The sequence below is a fragment of the Microtus pennsylvanicus genome, chromosome 4 (assembly GCF_037038515.1).
Source record: "Microtus pennsylvanicus isolate mMicPen1 chromosome 4, mMicPen1.hap1, whole genome shotgun sequence".
Classification (NCBI taxonomy): Eukaryota; Metazoa; Chordata; class Mammalia; order Rodentia; family Cricetidae; genus Microtus; species Microtus pennsylvanicus.
The window spans coordinates 85675967-85693441 of record NC_134582.1 but is presented as its reverse complement, the minus strand read 5'-3'; the positions used below and the strand labels follow the sequence as shown (position 1 = coordinate 85693441).

Below are 17475 nucleotides of genomic sequence, written 5' to 3'. Positions count from 1 at the left end.
TAATACCAAACTAGAAAATACTGTGAGATCGTAGTCCAATGCTATCATCAGAAAAAGGCATGACAATAAAAAAGACAGAAAAGGGTGGCATCTTCTCTTTCAATATCCACAACTTAAAGAGATAGATTTCCCTGTGTCATGGATTCCTTGAATGACAAAGAACTAAGTGAAGGTTTCTAATACAGTTCTCATTAAAGAACTGACACGGTACAATATCTACAAGAATCACAAGTCACCTTTCTATGCATTTAATGTATTTTTTTTAAAACTTAAATGTTAACAACATTCATGACACTGTTAAGTTTCAATAGAGATTTTTACAAGGGCAGCCACTCACTTACCAGGGGTCTTCAGAATGTCTAGAACACTTCCTTCTTTCAGAATCTTTGCAGGTTTAAAAGGGTCCTCACAAGTGGCACTTCGCTTCTTATAGTTTGAACTATTCACTACAGTGTTATCTTGAGCTGTAATTTTTTAAATTATAAAAGTTATTAAGCCAAGAAAAAATACCAGTGGATTAGAGTTAAAACAATTTCAAAAACAACTTTTTGATCAGTTTCTAAAACTTTGAAAGTCACTGCAATTCAAAAATAATGGGCAAGTAAAAAAGAGCAGAGGTAATCTGCCATTGCAAAAGTAAAAACTATTTCGTACATTGTACATTCCCCTCAAGCCCCCACGCAGAGAAAAAAAAACTGTCAGCCAATGAACTCCCTGGAAGACAAACTGAAGCAATAGCCATATATGACAAATGGGAAGTTTGTCCAATACCTGAAATAATAGATCTGATCAATAGCAATTGAAAAAATCTAACCAAAGTCATTTTCAACTGGTTTCACACCGAGAAACCCATGCTATGATTAAAAATATCCCTGTTGTAGTACAACTGTGGTAAAACAGAGCAGAAAATAAGATTTATATATAGAGATTAGCAGCTGCTGATAATGGCTGAATAAGTGATTATCACTTTGCTTTCACATTCAATAATCATAACTTTACTGATTTTAGTAAAATAAGGCAAAGTAATTTTTACTAGTTTTAATATTTGTAGGCTTTGCCTACAAATATGTATATGCACTATGTGCATATCTGGCATGCATAAAGGTCAAAAACAAGTCAGATCTCCTGGCAAAAGAATTAAGAGATGGGGGCTGGAGAGATAGCACACAGACAGAATATTGTATACATAATGAATAAAAAAAAAAAAAGAATTAAGAGATGGTTGTAAGCAGTCACGTAAGTGCTGGGAAATGAACCCAGGACCTCCGTAAGAATAGTCAGTGCACTCAAGTGACGAGACAATCTCCAATCCTCTAAAAACCAATGTGGCCAGATGTGGTGATGTACAACAGCCTTAACCCCAGCAGTAGAAGGAAAACACAGAGGCAGAGGAACAAGAATCTCTTTGAGTTGGAGGCCAGCCTGGTCTACACAGTGAGTTCCAGGACAATCAGGGATGTACAGAGCCTGTTGAAAAACAAAGTATCAGAATAAGTGACCACCTAGCATGAGCAAGGACCAGTAGAGGTGGGTGAGTGAGGAGTGGGGGAGGAAGAGAAGAAAGGAGGGCGGGAGGGAGGGAAGGAGGGGAAAGGGAGAGGGAGAGAGGGAGGGAGGGGGGGAGAGAGAGAGAGAGAGAGAGAGAGAGAGAGAGAGAGAGAGAGACTGACTGAGAGAGAGAGACTGAGAGAGACTGAGACTCAATCAAGCCATTTCTTCAGCATGGAAAACAGGAGTTTTTAAGACTTAATGCTACTCTCCAGCCTCATGAAAAGCACAAGCAAGTGAGTCCACTGTGCTTCTGTTCCTATCCCTGTGCCCCTTTTTCTTTCCCTTCTTGTCTAAATTACCTTTGCTCAAAACTCTTGACCTAGAGATCTCAACTCAGGTGTTTTCTTATTTCCCAAACACCAAAAACCACCACTACCACAAAAAACTGTTTTAATGATCTGACTAATTTCATCACTCGTGATGCAGTGTTTCTTCTGTTCAGAAATGACGCATCCACTTATCTGATGAAGCCAAAAATGCATAAATAAAAACGTTTATGAAGTGAAAGTAATCAACACTCAGGTTCACCACAACTACAATGTAAATAAATCTTCGGATTGTACTAAAATGTGACAAAAAACTTAATACCTTATTCTGCCTACCTATAGTGAAAAAATGCAACATCATGACCAGTTCACCATAAAGCAAACTACAACAGTTAAATGTGACTCACTGTAACAAAGAGCACTGCTAGAATAGCTTCCACTGACTTTTCCGAGCTGATTTTCTTCAAATGTAAATACTTTCAAGAATGACCAATGGAGAATTTGAAATGCTCTTCTAACATAAGGGTTTGTTTGTGGTTTTGTTTTTTGGTAAAGATTGTGAAACATATTTTTCACTTACCTGAACTACTTAAAATTGGTTCTGAAGAACTATTAAAATGAGAAAGTTCTGTTTTTGCAACAGGCACACTAAATGTAAATCCAATCTATAATGAGAAAAGATATTTTAAGCTGTCAAAATATCATGAAATAAAACTCAGCTTTACATTAATCAAAGGGTATACTATATTTTACTGATTATAAAAGATAAGTTTTTCCTATTTTGCAATTCCTAAATTTAGAACTCATGAACTAAATAAGTACTGAGTACCTTGATGCATGGCTCTAGTCCCATATCAGGGAGGCTAAAGAAGAAAGAAGTACCTGAGCCCAGTTTGAAGTCAGCCTACACAACATAACCAGATACTTTCTCAACTAAATGAATTAAAAACTGTATGTAGTGAATAAAAAAATTATATTAACAGCAACAGCATGTAGTTTGACAGCATCTTAAATTCTTATGCATTTTCTTCTTTCAAAGCATTGCATAAAACATTTAGGAGATCTTAATCCCCAGGTCCTGGACCTTTGAACACCATCTTACAAATATGAGGTTTGGGAGACAAGGATGCAAGAAAACTACATTTACCTGTAATGTCTAACTATGACAAAAAGAAATAAATAAAATAAAAAACAAGCATACAGCCAAAAACCTGAAAGCAAGCCAAGTGTGGCCTCTGATCCCAGCACTCAGGAAGCAGAAGCAGGTGATCTCTGTGAGTTCAAGACTAGACTAGCCTATATAATGAGTTCTAGGCCAGCAAGGGCTACACGGTAGGATCTTTCCTCAAAAAACAAAACAAAACCCCTAAAGACAGTATGTAAAGATGATATATATGATGGAAATTTAGTCAGCAGGAACATTAAATGTATATATTATTCTTACCCAAATAGTTCCCAATTACAAAGAAACAAATATATACTGTATAACAATACCCCAAACAGAATTTTCAAGATTAAAAGTGATTCAGGAGATTTTAAATGCAATGATGTAATTGCTAAGGTCTTTTCATCTAATTTATGGGATAGCAATTAATCAGCATTATAGGACTCTCTGAAGTTACAAGGGAACCCTGACTATACACTACATCAAAGTCATGTTAAATTTCTAGAGTATAAATGAATGCAAATGAATGTCCTTCTTTGGGAATAACTGGAAAAATGCTAATGAAATCAAAATATGTTCACTTTAACTGCACAAATGATACAGAAGAAAATGCACACACACCTATCTAAATATGCACTAAAAATTTCAAAACACCTATTTGCTGTATACTGAATTTTTAACTTGAAGAAGTGTTTGACTACCAATGAAATCTTAGGTTTGATTTAAAAATAAAACACTCTGGCTTTGGAGTCAATCTTGAACCACTCTTTTTTGGGTACTTACAGACGCTGGAGGTAGCACATCTGCCTGCGTAGACTTTACAATGGGAGATGAAAATGTGAACACAGGACTGCCAGTGCTGCCCAGAGACGTCTGTGCCTGCATTTTTCATAGTAGTGAGAAATGACACAAAAAGAGATTATTTATGAATGATAAAATAGACTTTAAGAAATTATTTCAAAGAAATAACAGCATTCTTTCCACTTAAATTTAAAATACTTTTGACTTCTTAAAACAAAACACTAAAAACTGCTTTCCTGAACTGGGAACACTGTTTGGAGATCAACTTTCTCACTTTCAGTCTAGAGCATAGACAGTTATCAGATTGGAATAATCCCACTGTAAACATACATTTTAACAAATAATAAAACACCATTTTCATTCTTGGGGTAAGAGTGGAGACTTCCCAAAATGAAAAGGGCCCTAGAATTAATTCCCAGCACCAAATCCCCAATATTTTTTCATTTTTCTCTTTTTACTTTGAATTACTGACTTTTACAGTGAAAAACCATTTTAACATAAAGTACTGGATTAAAAGGAATAAGAAAAGAAGTCACTCCACTCAGAGTGGGGTTCTGTACCTTGTTTGGTAAGGACTGAGAAGAACTGACTGGTGACGATGAGGAAGCAGGGGTCACAGGGGAACTAAAACTGAAGACAGGCAGTGAGGAGCTGCTGATTGGTAGAGAGATCTGCGGTAACACTGGTACTTCCACTTCCTAAAACACAGCATGTTTTGTAATGATGTTATCTTTCATGTCATACTTTTATCTACTTATTTTCAAGGAGAATTGACATAGTTATGAGCAAGTTTAAACAGGAAAAAAGAAAATAGGCCCCATGCAATAATATTAACAAGAGGTCTTGAGTTAAAAACCTAAAGACTTAATTAAATTCCCAGTTGTGCCACCAACTGCCATGTAATTTAATTTCAGCGCCAATTTTCTACTTTATAAAAATGAGAGGGGAGCTAGCAAGATGGCTGAGTAGGTAGAACTGCTTGCTGCAGAAGCTTTGGCAACCTGAGTTCTATCCCCAGAGCCCAAAAGGGAAGAAGAGAACCAACTCCTAAAAGTTGCCCACTAACTTCCACACATGCACCATGGCACATGTGTGCTTCCCTCTCTCCAGCACCCTCAACCCCTCCCTCTCCTCTTCCCTCATTCATGGAAGGCCATGAGAATAATTTCTCTCCCCCCCCCCAAGTATTTTTTAAAAGGGGACAATGCAATGTCTTCCTCCGTACCACAATTATGGTTCCACTACAACACAAAGCCATACATGGTCTTAGAAGAACAACCATGTACACATGTCCCACTTACCAACATATGAAATATCTTTTTAAATAGCAAAGCAATACACCATAAAAACTACAAATTGTACCTATTTTATGATCAAAAGACATTCAAAGCTCCAGTTTTCTTTCAAGACAGAGACATGTCCGTCAATTCACAACACTCCAGTGACAATCAGAAACAACCTCCAGATCAGCAAGTAGCCAAAGCCCTTTACGTCTATAATCCCAACTCTCCTGACGAGACACATAAACTGCCAAAGTTTCCATTCTAGTGCTTGAAAGGAACAGTAGAAAAACTAACCAAGAAAATGGTAGAGTAGAAAAACTGCCACTTCCGTAACAAGCTATAAAACCAAATACTAACAGATATGGCATTCAACTTTAAGTTAAACATAAGCTGAACTGGAGAGATGACTCAGTGACAAAAAGCACTTTCTGAAGTGTGAGGACCTGAATTCAAATCTGAGAATCCACACAGATCCAGAGGCAGGTGAACATCTGAAATCTCAGTGTTCCTTTAACAAAATGGGAGGCAGAGGCATGAATTCCCAGAACTTTGCCAGCCAACCACCCTGGCATGCACAGCTATGAACAACAAAGAGACCCAGTCTCAAACAAAGGAGAAAGCAAAGATCAATGTCTGATGTTGTTCTATGACTTCTACACATGTACCCTGGCATGTGTGTGCCCACATTCACACATACCAGAAAAAAATTCACCATCAATGAAATATAAGTTTAAAACTTTAAAATATACTTCTGGACACACTATGGGTCAATAAGCATACTAAGAAATATTAATTAGAAACAAGTAAGTCAAAGCATTATGTCCCTGGGTTTGGAGAGATGGCTCAGTGATTAAGAGATCCAGGTTCGATTTCCAACACATAAGAGAGTGGCTCACAACTGTCCATGGCTCCAATCTAAAGAATCCAATGCCCCCGTAAGTACTCCATGCACAAAACACCAATACATGTAAAGTTTTAAAAAGCCCTACAGTCTAAAATTTAAATAAACTAGTAAGTTGAACATCTTCTTAGAGGGTAGTGAGGACCTTAAATGAGTTAGCTTGGCTGAAATCACATTTAAAGAATGAAGTGGGGAGGGAGGGCTGAAGAGATGGCTCAGCGATTAAACTGGCTGCTCTTCCAGAGGTCCTAAATTCAATTTCCAGCAACCACATGGTGGCTCACAACTATTTATATAGTGGGGTCTGATGCACTCTTCTGGCATAAAGGCATACATACATATAGAGCATTCATACATAAGAAAAAAATAATGAATCTTTTAAAAAAAACCGAGACAAGAACTGTTTCAACTCAAAAGGTAGAAAATGAGCAAACTCCAGTCAACTTAACCAGTCTTCAATTAGTCGCCATCCTCTATATCCAAGCAACACCAAAAATGCAATTATTTTTAAAATTGTATTTCAATTGTGTGTGGGGGTGCCCACACATATATGCCACAGAGCACATGTGGCAGTTAAAAAAACAACCCACAGAAGTCAGATCTCTTCTTCCACAATGTAGGTCCCAGGATGGAACTCAGGTCACCAGACTTAGCAGCAGGCACTTCCCACCCACTGAGCGACCTCACCAGTTCAAGAACTTAGCCTTATTTAAAAAATAATCCCATAGGGGAAAAAAATGAATAAAGAAAAACCTAAATGGCCACAAAACACATCCAAAAGTCTACTCCTTCCCATTAGACAAGAAAATGCAAAATAAAACCCACTGACATTTTATAGCTATCACACCAGCAATGAGTCAAAACAAAAACAAAGTGCTAAGAAGAAAAAGGAATAAATAAATAAAAGATCCACCTATGATCATGTGAAGTGTTGTGAAGAAGAATACAGTAAAGTCAAACACATTTAAAGACATGTGCCAACCCCTGCAGTCCAACAATCCCATTCCTAGGTAAATATCCTCCAGACCAAACTGCACATGGCAAAGGAGAAGTGTATAAATATTCACCTTAGCACATACTGGGAATCAGCCCAAATGTACCCTGATGAGAGAATGGATTAATTGTAGTAAATCTGCACAAAGGATAAATAGCAGAGAAATTTAAAACCCATCGTTCCATTTAACATGAAGTAACACACTTACAGAGAGAGAGAAAAGGCTAACAAAAGTGGATTGAGAGACAGAGAGAATGTTAACAAAAGCACGAAGTGTTAATCATATGTACATTTGATAAACAAACAAAACTGTAAGGCAGTGCCCAGAGAGTCAAATAATTTCAATGGAAATTACCTCACACACACACACAAAAAATGGTATTTCTGTTTTAAGTTATTTTATGCAATTCATGAAGTGGAGGCTCCTAAGTTAAGTTTTGGATAAGCACATCTAAAGGATGGTTTCAACAGTAGATAATTTTCTATCCAAATCTTCCCCTAGCCCCATTTCTGTGGGTCTCACCTCACTACCACAATTTCAAAGTTTATAAAATATGAGCCTACCTCCTCCTCTGGAGGTTTAGAAGCAGCAAAGCGTGTTCTCTCTCTTCTCATCTTGCCACCTCCAGAAGATAAACCGTTGGCTGCAGGAATACTGAAACTGGGATATGAAAAGCCACTAGCAAATAAAAAGAAAATCAGAACAATTGATATATTATTTAGTCCCAGAAATTGTTAAATGAATATCCAAACACCGGAACAGCTAACAAGACAATCAATGTATAGCAAAATACACTTTAGACTTTTTCTACATTTATTTTGTTCATGTGTGCAAGCACATGAAAGCACACAATCATTACACACAAAGCTTGTTAGGGCAATGAGGCAGATTTGGGGAGTCAATTCTCTACTTCCACTATGTAGGTTCTAGAGATTGAAAACAGGTTTTCAGGCTTGGTAGCAAGTGCCTTGACCTGCTTAGCCATCTCACTGCCCCCCTAAATATACTTTTTAATTTTCTTAAAGACTGTTATAAATATGAACCTTACAAAAAAAAATAAAGAAACCCAGTTGTATATGAAATGACGTTACCTTTCTTGCTCTCTATTTTGTCTTGAAATATTTTTTTCATTTACAGCCTGCAAGAAAAAGAATGTAATGAGGATCTTATTTAAAATTCATTGTTTGCTGGGGTGGGGTAGTAATTAAGATAGGCATGCCTCGCACTCAGCATGTGGCTGAGACTAGACTTGAATTTCAGATCCTGTCATCTACACTCACCAACTGCTGGGATTACAGGAATGAATATGCCTGGCTTAAATTTTTCTTTTTTGGTGCAAGGATTGACTCAAAGTTTTAACACATGCAAGACAAATACCTCTACCACTGAAGGCTACATCCATAGCTACAAATTTTCTTAACCTTCTTTATCCTGGAATATGTAAGGCATGCTCTTTGAATGCTAACCAAGAGTTACAATTGTACTATGTATTATGAGTATATAAACAAAATGTCATTGATCAAGTATTTAACCAAAACACTAGTACAAAGTTCCCAGTGACCTTGAGAGAGGGGAGGAACACTACTTTCCTTTTTGCTATACTAAATGCACAGATAACTTTATAAAGACAGAATCTCTGAGATGCAAATTCTTTGCACTGAAAAGAACTAAGGCTTCCTGTAGAAATGGCCAGTTACAGGAATAGAGAGCTAGAAATGTACAAGACTCTAATTATGTAAAAAGTAAGGTGCTCAAAATGATAGGGCATAGTAAAAGAGCACTGGAGTCCATTCAAAGACAGATACAGGGGGAGAGAAACATCAAAGTAAACAACTCTAACAAACTATTTTAGACTATTGAAACTAAGAACTCAGTTGAAGTAAATCAAATACAGAAAAGAGATTATATAGCAAAGGGTTAACCAATACATGGAGAAAGAACAATGGAATTAAAGATCTACTTCAGTAGAATCAACAAACAGCTTCAGGCAGGAACTCGCAATGATGCTAAAAAAGATCAAAAATAGGCACACTATGTCCCACCTGAGCACTAAGAGCCCAGATCTTCTTCAGTGGTTAACCAAGAATAACCAGAATCTAGAACCATCCCGGACAATCGGACACTGCAGGACATTCTACAGTTAACTAACTTCTGCTTTTCAAAAATATTCTAGATTAATGGAGACTACAAATAATAATCTTGGGACATTTTTCTTTTGGGACATCTGCTTAACATCTAAATAAAACCTGCAGATTCGTGTTGCATCAACATTCCTTCTAGGGTTTGAATATGATTACAATCCATTTTATGAAGTAATATTCTAAAAACAGTAAAATATTTGTGTATACTGTAATTACATAAACCCTGAGAACACAGAAAGTTATTAAAAACTTTAGGAGAGAAATGATGATGAAAATGTTCTAAAATGGAACATAGTGATGGCTCAACACCTTGTGGATATGCTAAAATCACTAAACGATAAACACAAAATAGTTAAATTTATGGTACATAAAACATCTCAAAAAACCCAAAAGTAGCATTTGAGCTTTGTTTGGATCTTAGTTTAGAGAAGTAGATATAAAAAACATTTTAAAATATTATTTCCATTTTAAGGTGCAGGAGAAATTCAGTCAAAAGATATGACATTTGAAACACCTTTTAGAATTCAGCAACACAAATAAGACAAATAGATAAGTAAATCTAATAAAACTTATCTAGGCAATGAATATGTAAAATTTACCCACAAAGATTTAGGATTTGATCAAGAAAGTTATTTTTAAAGGTTTAGCAATTCTAACTCATTAGTTAACAGGCATCATATAATTACTAGACTATACCAGCAGAGAGGTCTTCTACTTTAAATAACTTTTTTATCTTTATTCACTCCAGCTAATACTAAAAGACTAGTTCAAGAAGAAACAGACTGGTAAAAATTAATAACACAGACAGACATGGTAGTGCACACCTATAATCTAGCACTTAAAAGGTAGAAGCAGTAAAACTGACATAAATGAGGCCAGCCCAGTTGTGTCCTGAGTTCCAGCCCAGCATAGCTACATAGCAAGACACTGTCTTAAGAAAACAGAATAAACAAACAAACTCACACTGTTCTTTTTATCTATCCTTTGATTAGTCTTCCTTAAATCACCAGATGGGGTCAGAGATGGTTTAAAATAGATAGTTCTATTTGTTGCTATGGAAACTGGCTTTGGGGTCATTAGTCTCTGAACAGGGGGATACTGAGAGTCCACCTTATAAGAAAACAGAAATCAAAAATAAACATTTTTATTTATCAGTGGCACATCTAAAAATTATTTCAAAATAACTAATGTGACCTAGAGATTATTACGTAGAGAAATTAAATAAGCAGATTAAAATAACAAAAAATTATAAACCAAAGGCATTTAATCTATTATTAATACGTAAATATACATATATCTAATTCTAAACTATTTTGCAGGACTGAATTTTACCCCAGATTCAATAGCTTTTCACACACAAGCATACATATACCCACACAAAATGAAACTATACAATATTCAAGACAATTGAACAATTCTAACCTTAGACAAGATGACTGATGGACATGGCTAAAACTTATTTTTATGCATTTCCCCAAACCTCTGTTTCTATTATTTTTTCCATTGAAAATTAAGATTGCTGTTTACAGGGGCTAGAGGGATGCCCCACTAGTTAAAAAGTACTTGCTTCTCCACAGAGGGCTGGGTTTGGTTCTCAGCACTTACAAGGCAGCTTTAGCCTCCAGTCCCAGGAATATGAGGCCCTCTTCTAGCCTCTAAGAGTACCAGGCACATACATGGTGCACACATATACATGCAAAAAATACTCACATTTAAAAAATAACTTTTTAAAAATGATTTATAAATAAGTTATAAAAATTTACAAGTTCTTAAAATACATATGCAAATCTTCCTCTCCAAAGTGGTTTATCATTATTTTAAAAAACAAATGAAACCGAAACCAAAGGGCTTATGTAGGCGGAAGTTTCTGTCCTGCCCTGCAGCTGTTCAAACCCAAAGAAACACACAGAGACTTATATTGATACAAACTATTTGGTCTATTAGCTCAGGCTTATTGTTAACTAGCTCTTATAACTTAAAAAACCCGTAATTCTTACCTATGTTTAGCACATGGCTTGGTACCTTACTCAGTGAAGCATTCTCATCTTGCTTCCCTCTACATGTGGCTGGTGACTGCAGACTCAGCCTTTCCTTTTTCCCAGAATTCTCTTAATCTGGTCCCCCCACGTATACTCCTTCCTGCCTGGCTACTGGCCAATCATTTTATTAAACCAATATCGGTGACAAACCTTTACAGTGTACAAGCGCATCATCCTACAGCAGGCTTATAATGTGAGTCTAATTGATAAAGCATTTAAGACTTCCAGACTATGACATGACCTAGCTTTGGGGTCTAAGTAACCAAGTGTTTTGCACATACTCCTTTGCTACACTGAAATAAAGTAAAAGTTTTATTGGTGTAAGATAATTATACTGTGTCCATAAACTGCCATGCAACACATAGTCCATTCACTTAGCAACAGCTGACAACAATGCTGGTTTCTAGGGCAAAGCCTTCGGTAAAGTTCCTATAGCTCTCTCCTTAAATCCTCAACTCAATGAGACAATTTGTTACACATGACACATGACCAATACTGTACTCTGGCTTTTTAATTTCCAGCAACTTATAAACATTTGTAGTACTTTCATTGACAAAAATGGCACAACCCTAAAATTTTACTTTTCAGATTCAAGAGTCTGAAGAATGTTAACATTTTATATTAACAGCATAACAGAGGCTCAAAGCAGATCCCTCTTACCTAACTACAAACATCTAAGTAACCCTAGGAATTCAAACACTGTTCCAAAGGGAAAGAAAAAAAAACTGTAGCTTTCGTCTTTTACCATACTCAATAAGAATAATTATAAAGACATGGTAACTCATTTAATCTCCACAAATAATTCATATAATGTTAATTTTATGATTTTTAATTATTATTAATGATATAATAAATTCTTTTATAAGTAAGGATCCAGGAATCTACTTTTCCTGGAGGACACTTAAATAGCTATAAATAAAACACAGGACACACCTCTCCAACACCATTACTAAGCATTAACCTCCCTCACAATAATTTTAAAAGCTAATTTAATCCATAGAAACTACACAAAAAGGCACCAAGACTGTATATTTTATTAACTCCAATATCCTCAACTAGTATTTCAGCTGATGAAAAATATGTACTGAAGCTCTGTGATTCACAAGATTTAACATGCTGGATAATAAAATTTCTTCAAAAATGACTATTTCGCCAGGCGGTGGTGGGACTTGCCTTTAATCCCAGCACTCGGAAGGCAGGGGCAGGTGGATTTCTGAGTTCAAGGCCAGCCTGGTCTACAACTAGTTTCCAGGACAGGCTCCAAAGCTACAGAGACTGTCTCAAAAAACAAAAACAAAAAAAAAAAATTTACTATTTCAATGAGGGGATAAATTTATTGCACTTTTAATGACAAACATGTGAAATGTTCACTCCTCAATTTATATCGATCTATAAATTAAGAAAAAGCTGTAAAGACAGTCATGAATATGAGGACAGAATATGTTGTTCATCCCAAGGCTGTAAGAAAAGTTACAATGCCCAGGGTAAAAATAGCTCCTTTTACAAACACGTTCCTTAGCGACTACTAGTCTATGCACTTGCTAACTGTAAACACAGAGCTGCTGACGTTTTTACACAGCTTACCTTTTCTTTTTTGGCCTGAAAAGCTGTGCTGTCTATCCCACTCCTATCAAGAGGCTGAAAAAAAATGAAATAGTTTTAGAAAAGGTAGGAAACTGAAAAACAACTCTTGTTTCATTAAGATTTAAAAGTTAACGTACAGAATTCAAAGGAGAAGAAACAGCAGATGGAATTCTTTTCGCATCCTGTAACATTACAATACAAAAAGTTAATAAAACTCTAAGACTTTTTCACTAAATTCTAATTCTGCTACATTATTTCATTTCAATATGATTTCAAATTTTTACCACAAGAGGGCTTGACATTTTCTCTAATGACTGCAATATCCGCCGTGCTGTTGAGCTGGTCACACCGTAAGACTGTGCATTGAGCTGCTTAGCTTTCATCTGTCTTCTAACTGGTGCCTAGAAAATAATATAGTCTGTTACTTGCTGCAACAGACAGTTCAAGGTACATAGTCCATACAATGAAAAAATAAAAACAAAATTGTTATTCAAAATAAAACAAGATTATGGTAACAAGGGCTATGGAATAACTTTAATAATCCGAAGTGAAAAGACAGCATGTAGCTGGGTACTAGTAGCACACACCTTTAATCCCAGCACTTGGAAGGCAGAGACAGGTGGGTATCCAAGTTCAAGACCAGCGTTCCAGGACAGCTAGGGCTACATAAGAGATTTGCGCGGGAGTAGGGAGGATTACATGCACTCTTCTAAAGAAAAAAAATTTTAGCAATATCTTGACCTACATACCCCATTATTTAAATTTTTTTCAAAAAGACATCCATAACACTGATTATTAAACAATGTTTATTTAGAATTAAAGTTATGAATCGTTAGTATGTTTCCTAACTCTTACACTGTATGAAAGGAGTAACCAGTAACATCTGAATGTCACTTACTGGGCTGGAGCTGTCATTCGTAGACAGAGTACTTGCCTGTCAAGCAAGACATTCTACATTTGATCCCTCAGCATATAATAAAATAAAAACAAGCAACCACAAAACCACAAAAATTCACCAAATTTCAATTATAAGTGTTAGAAGTCTATACTGAGAAAGATTCTAAGTATATGTAACATATTTCTATGCTTGCCCTTTCCAAAAGCATCCATGTAGTAGTCTCCTATCTTTAAAGTGTATCATAGAATTAAAACGTTACACCAATATATGAATAAGACTTGTACATCCTATATAGAGTTACCATAAAAGCCTTGAATGTAACTGTATCACTTGATTTACACTTAAGTATTCATGCCATTTGTTAGCTATAAACAATCTGTGTGTGTGGGGGGAGGTTGTTTGTTTTCTGTTTCTTGAGTTTAATCTTTAGACTAAATGTAATCACATTGCAAAACCAATGTCAATTTTTGAAATTTTTATCAATTTTTATGAAATTCAAAGAACCACAGAAAACCAAGTGCTCTCCTATAGCTGAGCAGAAATGAGTCTTATATGTTCGCGGCCCTCAGTTCAATCCCCAGAACCAAAAGAACCTAGCAAATCCAAAGCAAGCTTGTATTGAAACAAATTAAAAACCAGGCATTGCCAATTTCAAAACTTCCTCTCCATCCACTGCTATCACAAAGGAAGTACCTACCAGTCTAAAGACAGACAATGGGATATGCAGAAAAACACAAGTCCCAAATGATCCCCCACTCAAAAGTTACGACAACGGAGAAAGGACGAGTCTTCAACAAATGGTACTTACAACAAATGCTCAAATGTAAATCAAATCAACATTGATGCACACATCATACATATCAGACACAAATCAACTCAAAATAAGACAGACCCAAATTAAAACCTTAAAAAAAAAAACTATGAAATTTTTAAAATAAAACCACTATGACACTAGGTTATATATAGATAACTTATAAAAGATACCAAAAACATAAAATGACAATAGAAAAAATATATATATTAACTAGTTATCACCTGTAAAACACACCCCATAAAAACAAACAAAAATATCTCATACACACAAAAAATAAGCTCTCCTCATTCATCAAGAACACAACACAAGGGCTGGAGAGATTCAACAGTTAAGAGCACTGACTGTTCTTCCAGAGGACCCAAGTTCAATTCCTAGCACTAACATGGCAGTTCACAACTGTCTGTAACTCCAATTCCAGGGATCTGGTATGCTTATACCAACACATAAAATAAAATTAATTATTTAAGAAAAAGAACACAATACAATTTAAAAATGAGCAACATTTGTAAAAGTTAAAAAAAAAAACAACCCATACTTCTAAAACATAAACACTTACAAAAAACCTGACAATTCTACCTGTAAAGCAAGGACACAATACAACTGCTGTAATATTACAAGAAGCAAGCAGGTACTAACACACCAGAAAACATCTGTCTTGTTTATTATGTACTTAATCATATGATGAACAATCTACCATATGTCTAAGGGAAATGAAAAATGAATGTTAAAACTGGGAATATCCAGTATCTTTTCAACAATAAACTACAGCTCACTACCAGCATAAAAAGGAACCAAGGTGTTCAACCTAAGCCAGACTGATGCCAATGAACTATATCAGCCCATGTATGACTAAGTTCATTTAACATTCTGAAAAAGCCCTAAATACAGAAAAACTGGTAAGGGGCTGTCAGAGAATGACTGTGAAAGCTGACTGAAAATGGTTTTCAACATTTGGATAGCAGTAGTGACAACACTCTTTTATCACAATTCTAATAAGCTAATGTTAAGGCAAATTTTATCATGTGCATTTTTATCTCATTTTAAAGAGTGGAATTGTTATACTTCCTAAAACATGCACCAATCTAATATTCTGTATGTTCAGTTCAATTAAAATGTTCTCATACTCCAAATTATTTAAAGTAACATCCACAGTTCTACCATTAGTAAAAATTCAAGTCTTTTGGGTATTAGTAGTCAATGTCTGGTAATGGGAAAGTTTATCACCACCCTCCCCTCACACGAACCTGGTAAGGCGTATTTCGCACTTTGTTCTGTCTTACAGCGGCAGCTGCCCCACCGTATGTTGTTTTGCCAGGGTAGAAAGGAGAGTCTCCAAGCTGACTTGTTTTAAGAACTGAAGAATTCCCAAGTGACTGCACAGAAACACAGTGACAAATTATAAGCAAAAATACTAAAAACTTTGTGATTATATACAACAAAGTTAGTACTCACGGTGGAAAGTGTTCCAAAGGCAGACAAGTTGAATGCTGGTTTTTTGGAGCTGGTGGCAGTATGATGTGAGAGTGAATGAGAACGCTCTGCTTCGGGGGACCACAGCGGTGGCAGGGAAGTACTCTTCGAAACAGCTATATCTAAAACAAATATTTGTAATTTGAAGTAACCACCAATTTTAAGGCCGTAAGGCCTAGAATTTTATTAAAAAAATTAAAATTAAAACTAAAATTAAAGGAGGGCCAGAAAGATGGGTCAGCAATTAAGAACATGTATTCCTCATGCAGAGGACCTGGAGCTAATTCTCAGCACCTCCAACAACCACCTGGAATTCCAATACCAAAAAATCTGATGGCCTCCTCTGGCTCACAAAAACTCTTATAGGCAAACATATATACATATATTAAAAAGAAATCTTAAAACAAAACAAAACAAAAACAAAAACAAACGCCTAAACTAGGAGGATTGTGGTGCACTCCTTTAATCCTAGCACTGGGCAAGCAGATGCAGGTGAATCTCTCAGTTCAAGGACCTACAGAGCAAGGCCATGGTTACACAGTGAGACCCTTTCTCCAAAAATAAAAATAAAAAATAAAAATCAACATATAAAATGTATCCCTACTGACTACTACTTACTATCCAGTATCAAGAATACCTTTATCAGAAGCTCTTGAAGAAAAACCACTGGTAGTTGAGATGTTATCATCATCATGCTGAGAGGTAGAATCTTTAATTTCTTTGACGAGGGAAAATCCAGAACTGCCAATTGGGAATGCAGAGGACGTGGAAGGCTGACAATGCAACGCAGGGGATTCCAACATGGAGAAATTCAGATGGCTCCGATGAAGAGAAGGCCTTGTTAACACATCTGGATAATTTGAGGCGGTACTGGTTGTCGAAGGTTCTTTAAAAGAATAATAACATTACAAATAAAACTGAGAAAAGACATTGCACTAGTCCATTATTTACCACATTTGCACAATTAATGTCAGTCTGGACTTCAAAGCAAGTAACATACTTTATTAGTAAGATAAGATGTCGTCACTCGGGATGTGATATGTGAAAACTGAAACACAACTATGTTTTCCCCAGCTGGCTAAACCTATTCACAACTTTTACATTTCTTGAGTGGGCTACCTTTACACATAATACAATTCAATGGCTAATCTTTAGTCCAACTAGGATACAACATCATTTAGGATACATGAGTGAAGTGTTTAGCTTCATTGTTTTCAAAAAAGCTAGTGTTTATTATGACCGAAAATAATTTAACCTAACTCTTATTTTCCTCACAAATGAGATGTCACTTTCATGCTCTCTGATTTCAAGAGGCTTCCCTCTTCTCTGTGACACTGTCAAGACATTTCTGAACTTGCCCTGCGTTTTTAAATTTTAAACACTGCGCTTTTATTACTCCCCATAGAATTATTCACCTCCCAATTTCACTTTATTATTCTTTTCCAGAATTTCTCTTAACCATCTTACAGTATATCTTCAAGAACTATAGAATCATATTTCAAGTTCCAAAGGAAGATTCCCCTTAGAATGGAGTTAAGTAGGACCAAACTAGCTCTTCTAATATAAA

The 17475-nt window shown here is 35.9% G+C and overlaps 1 protein-coding gene across 2 annotated transcripts in view; it reads right to left on the bottom strand.

Moving 5' to 3' along the window:
* Nup153 (nucleoporin 153) overlaps positions 1-17475 on the bottom strand; it is a 47402-nt gene that overhangs the window by 16594 nt on the left and 13333 nt on the right. The window contains exons 3-15 of one of the 2 annotated variants that reach the window (XM_075969754.1): positions 16546-16794; positions 15891-16030; positions 15683-15811; positions 13011-13127; positions 12864-12908; positions 12727-12780; positions 10067-10213; positions 8054-8100; positions 7526-7640; positions 4344-4481; positions 3766-3861; positions 2398-2482; positions 342-464 (exon numbers count right to left, since the gene is read on the bottom strand). In XM_075969754.1, the coding sequence (XP_075825869.1) occupies positions 342-464; positions 2398-2482; positions 3766-3861; positions 4344-4481; positions 7526-7640; positions 8054-8100; positions 10067-10213; positions 12727-12780; positions 12864-12908; positions 13011-13127; positions 15683-15811; positions 15891-16030; positions 16546-16794 (1485 nt within the window). The remainder of the gene's footprint in view (positions 1-341; positions 465-2397; positions 2483-3765; positions 3862-4343; positions 4482-7525; positions 7641-8053; positions 8101-10066; positions 10214-12726; positions 12781-12863; positions 12909-13010; positions 13128-15682; positions 15812-15890; positions 16031-16545; positions 16795-17475) is intronic. The other variant, XM_075969753.1, reaches the window with a different exon arrangement.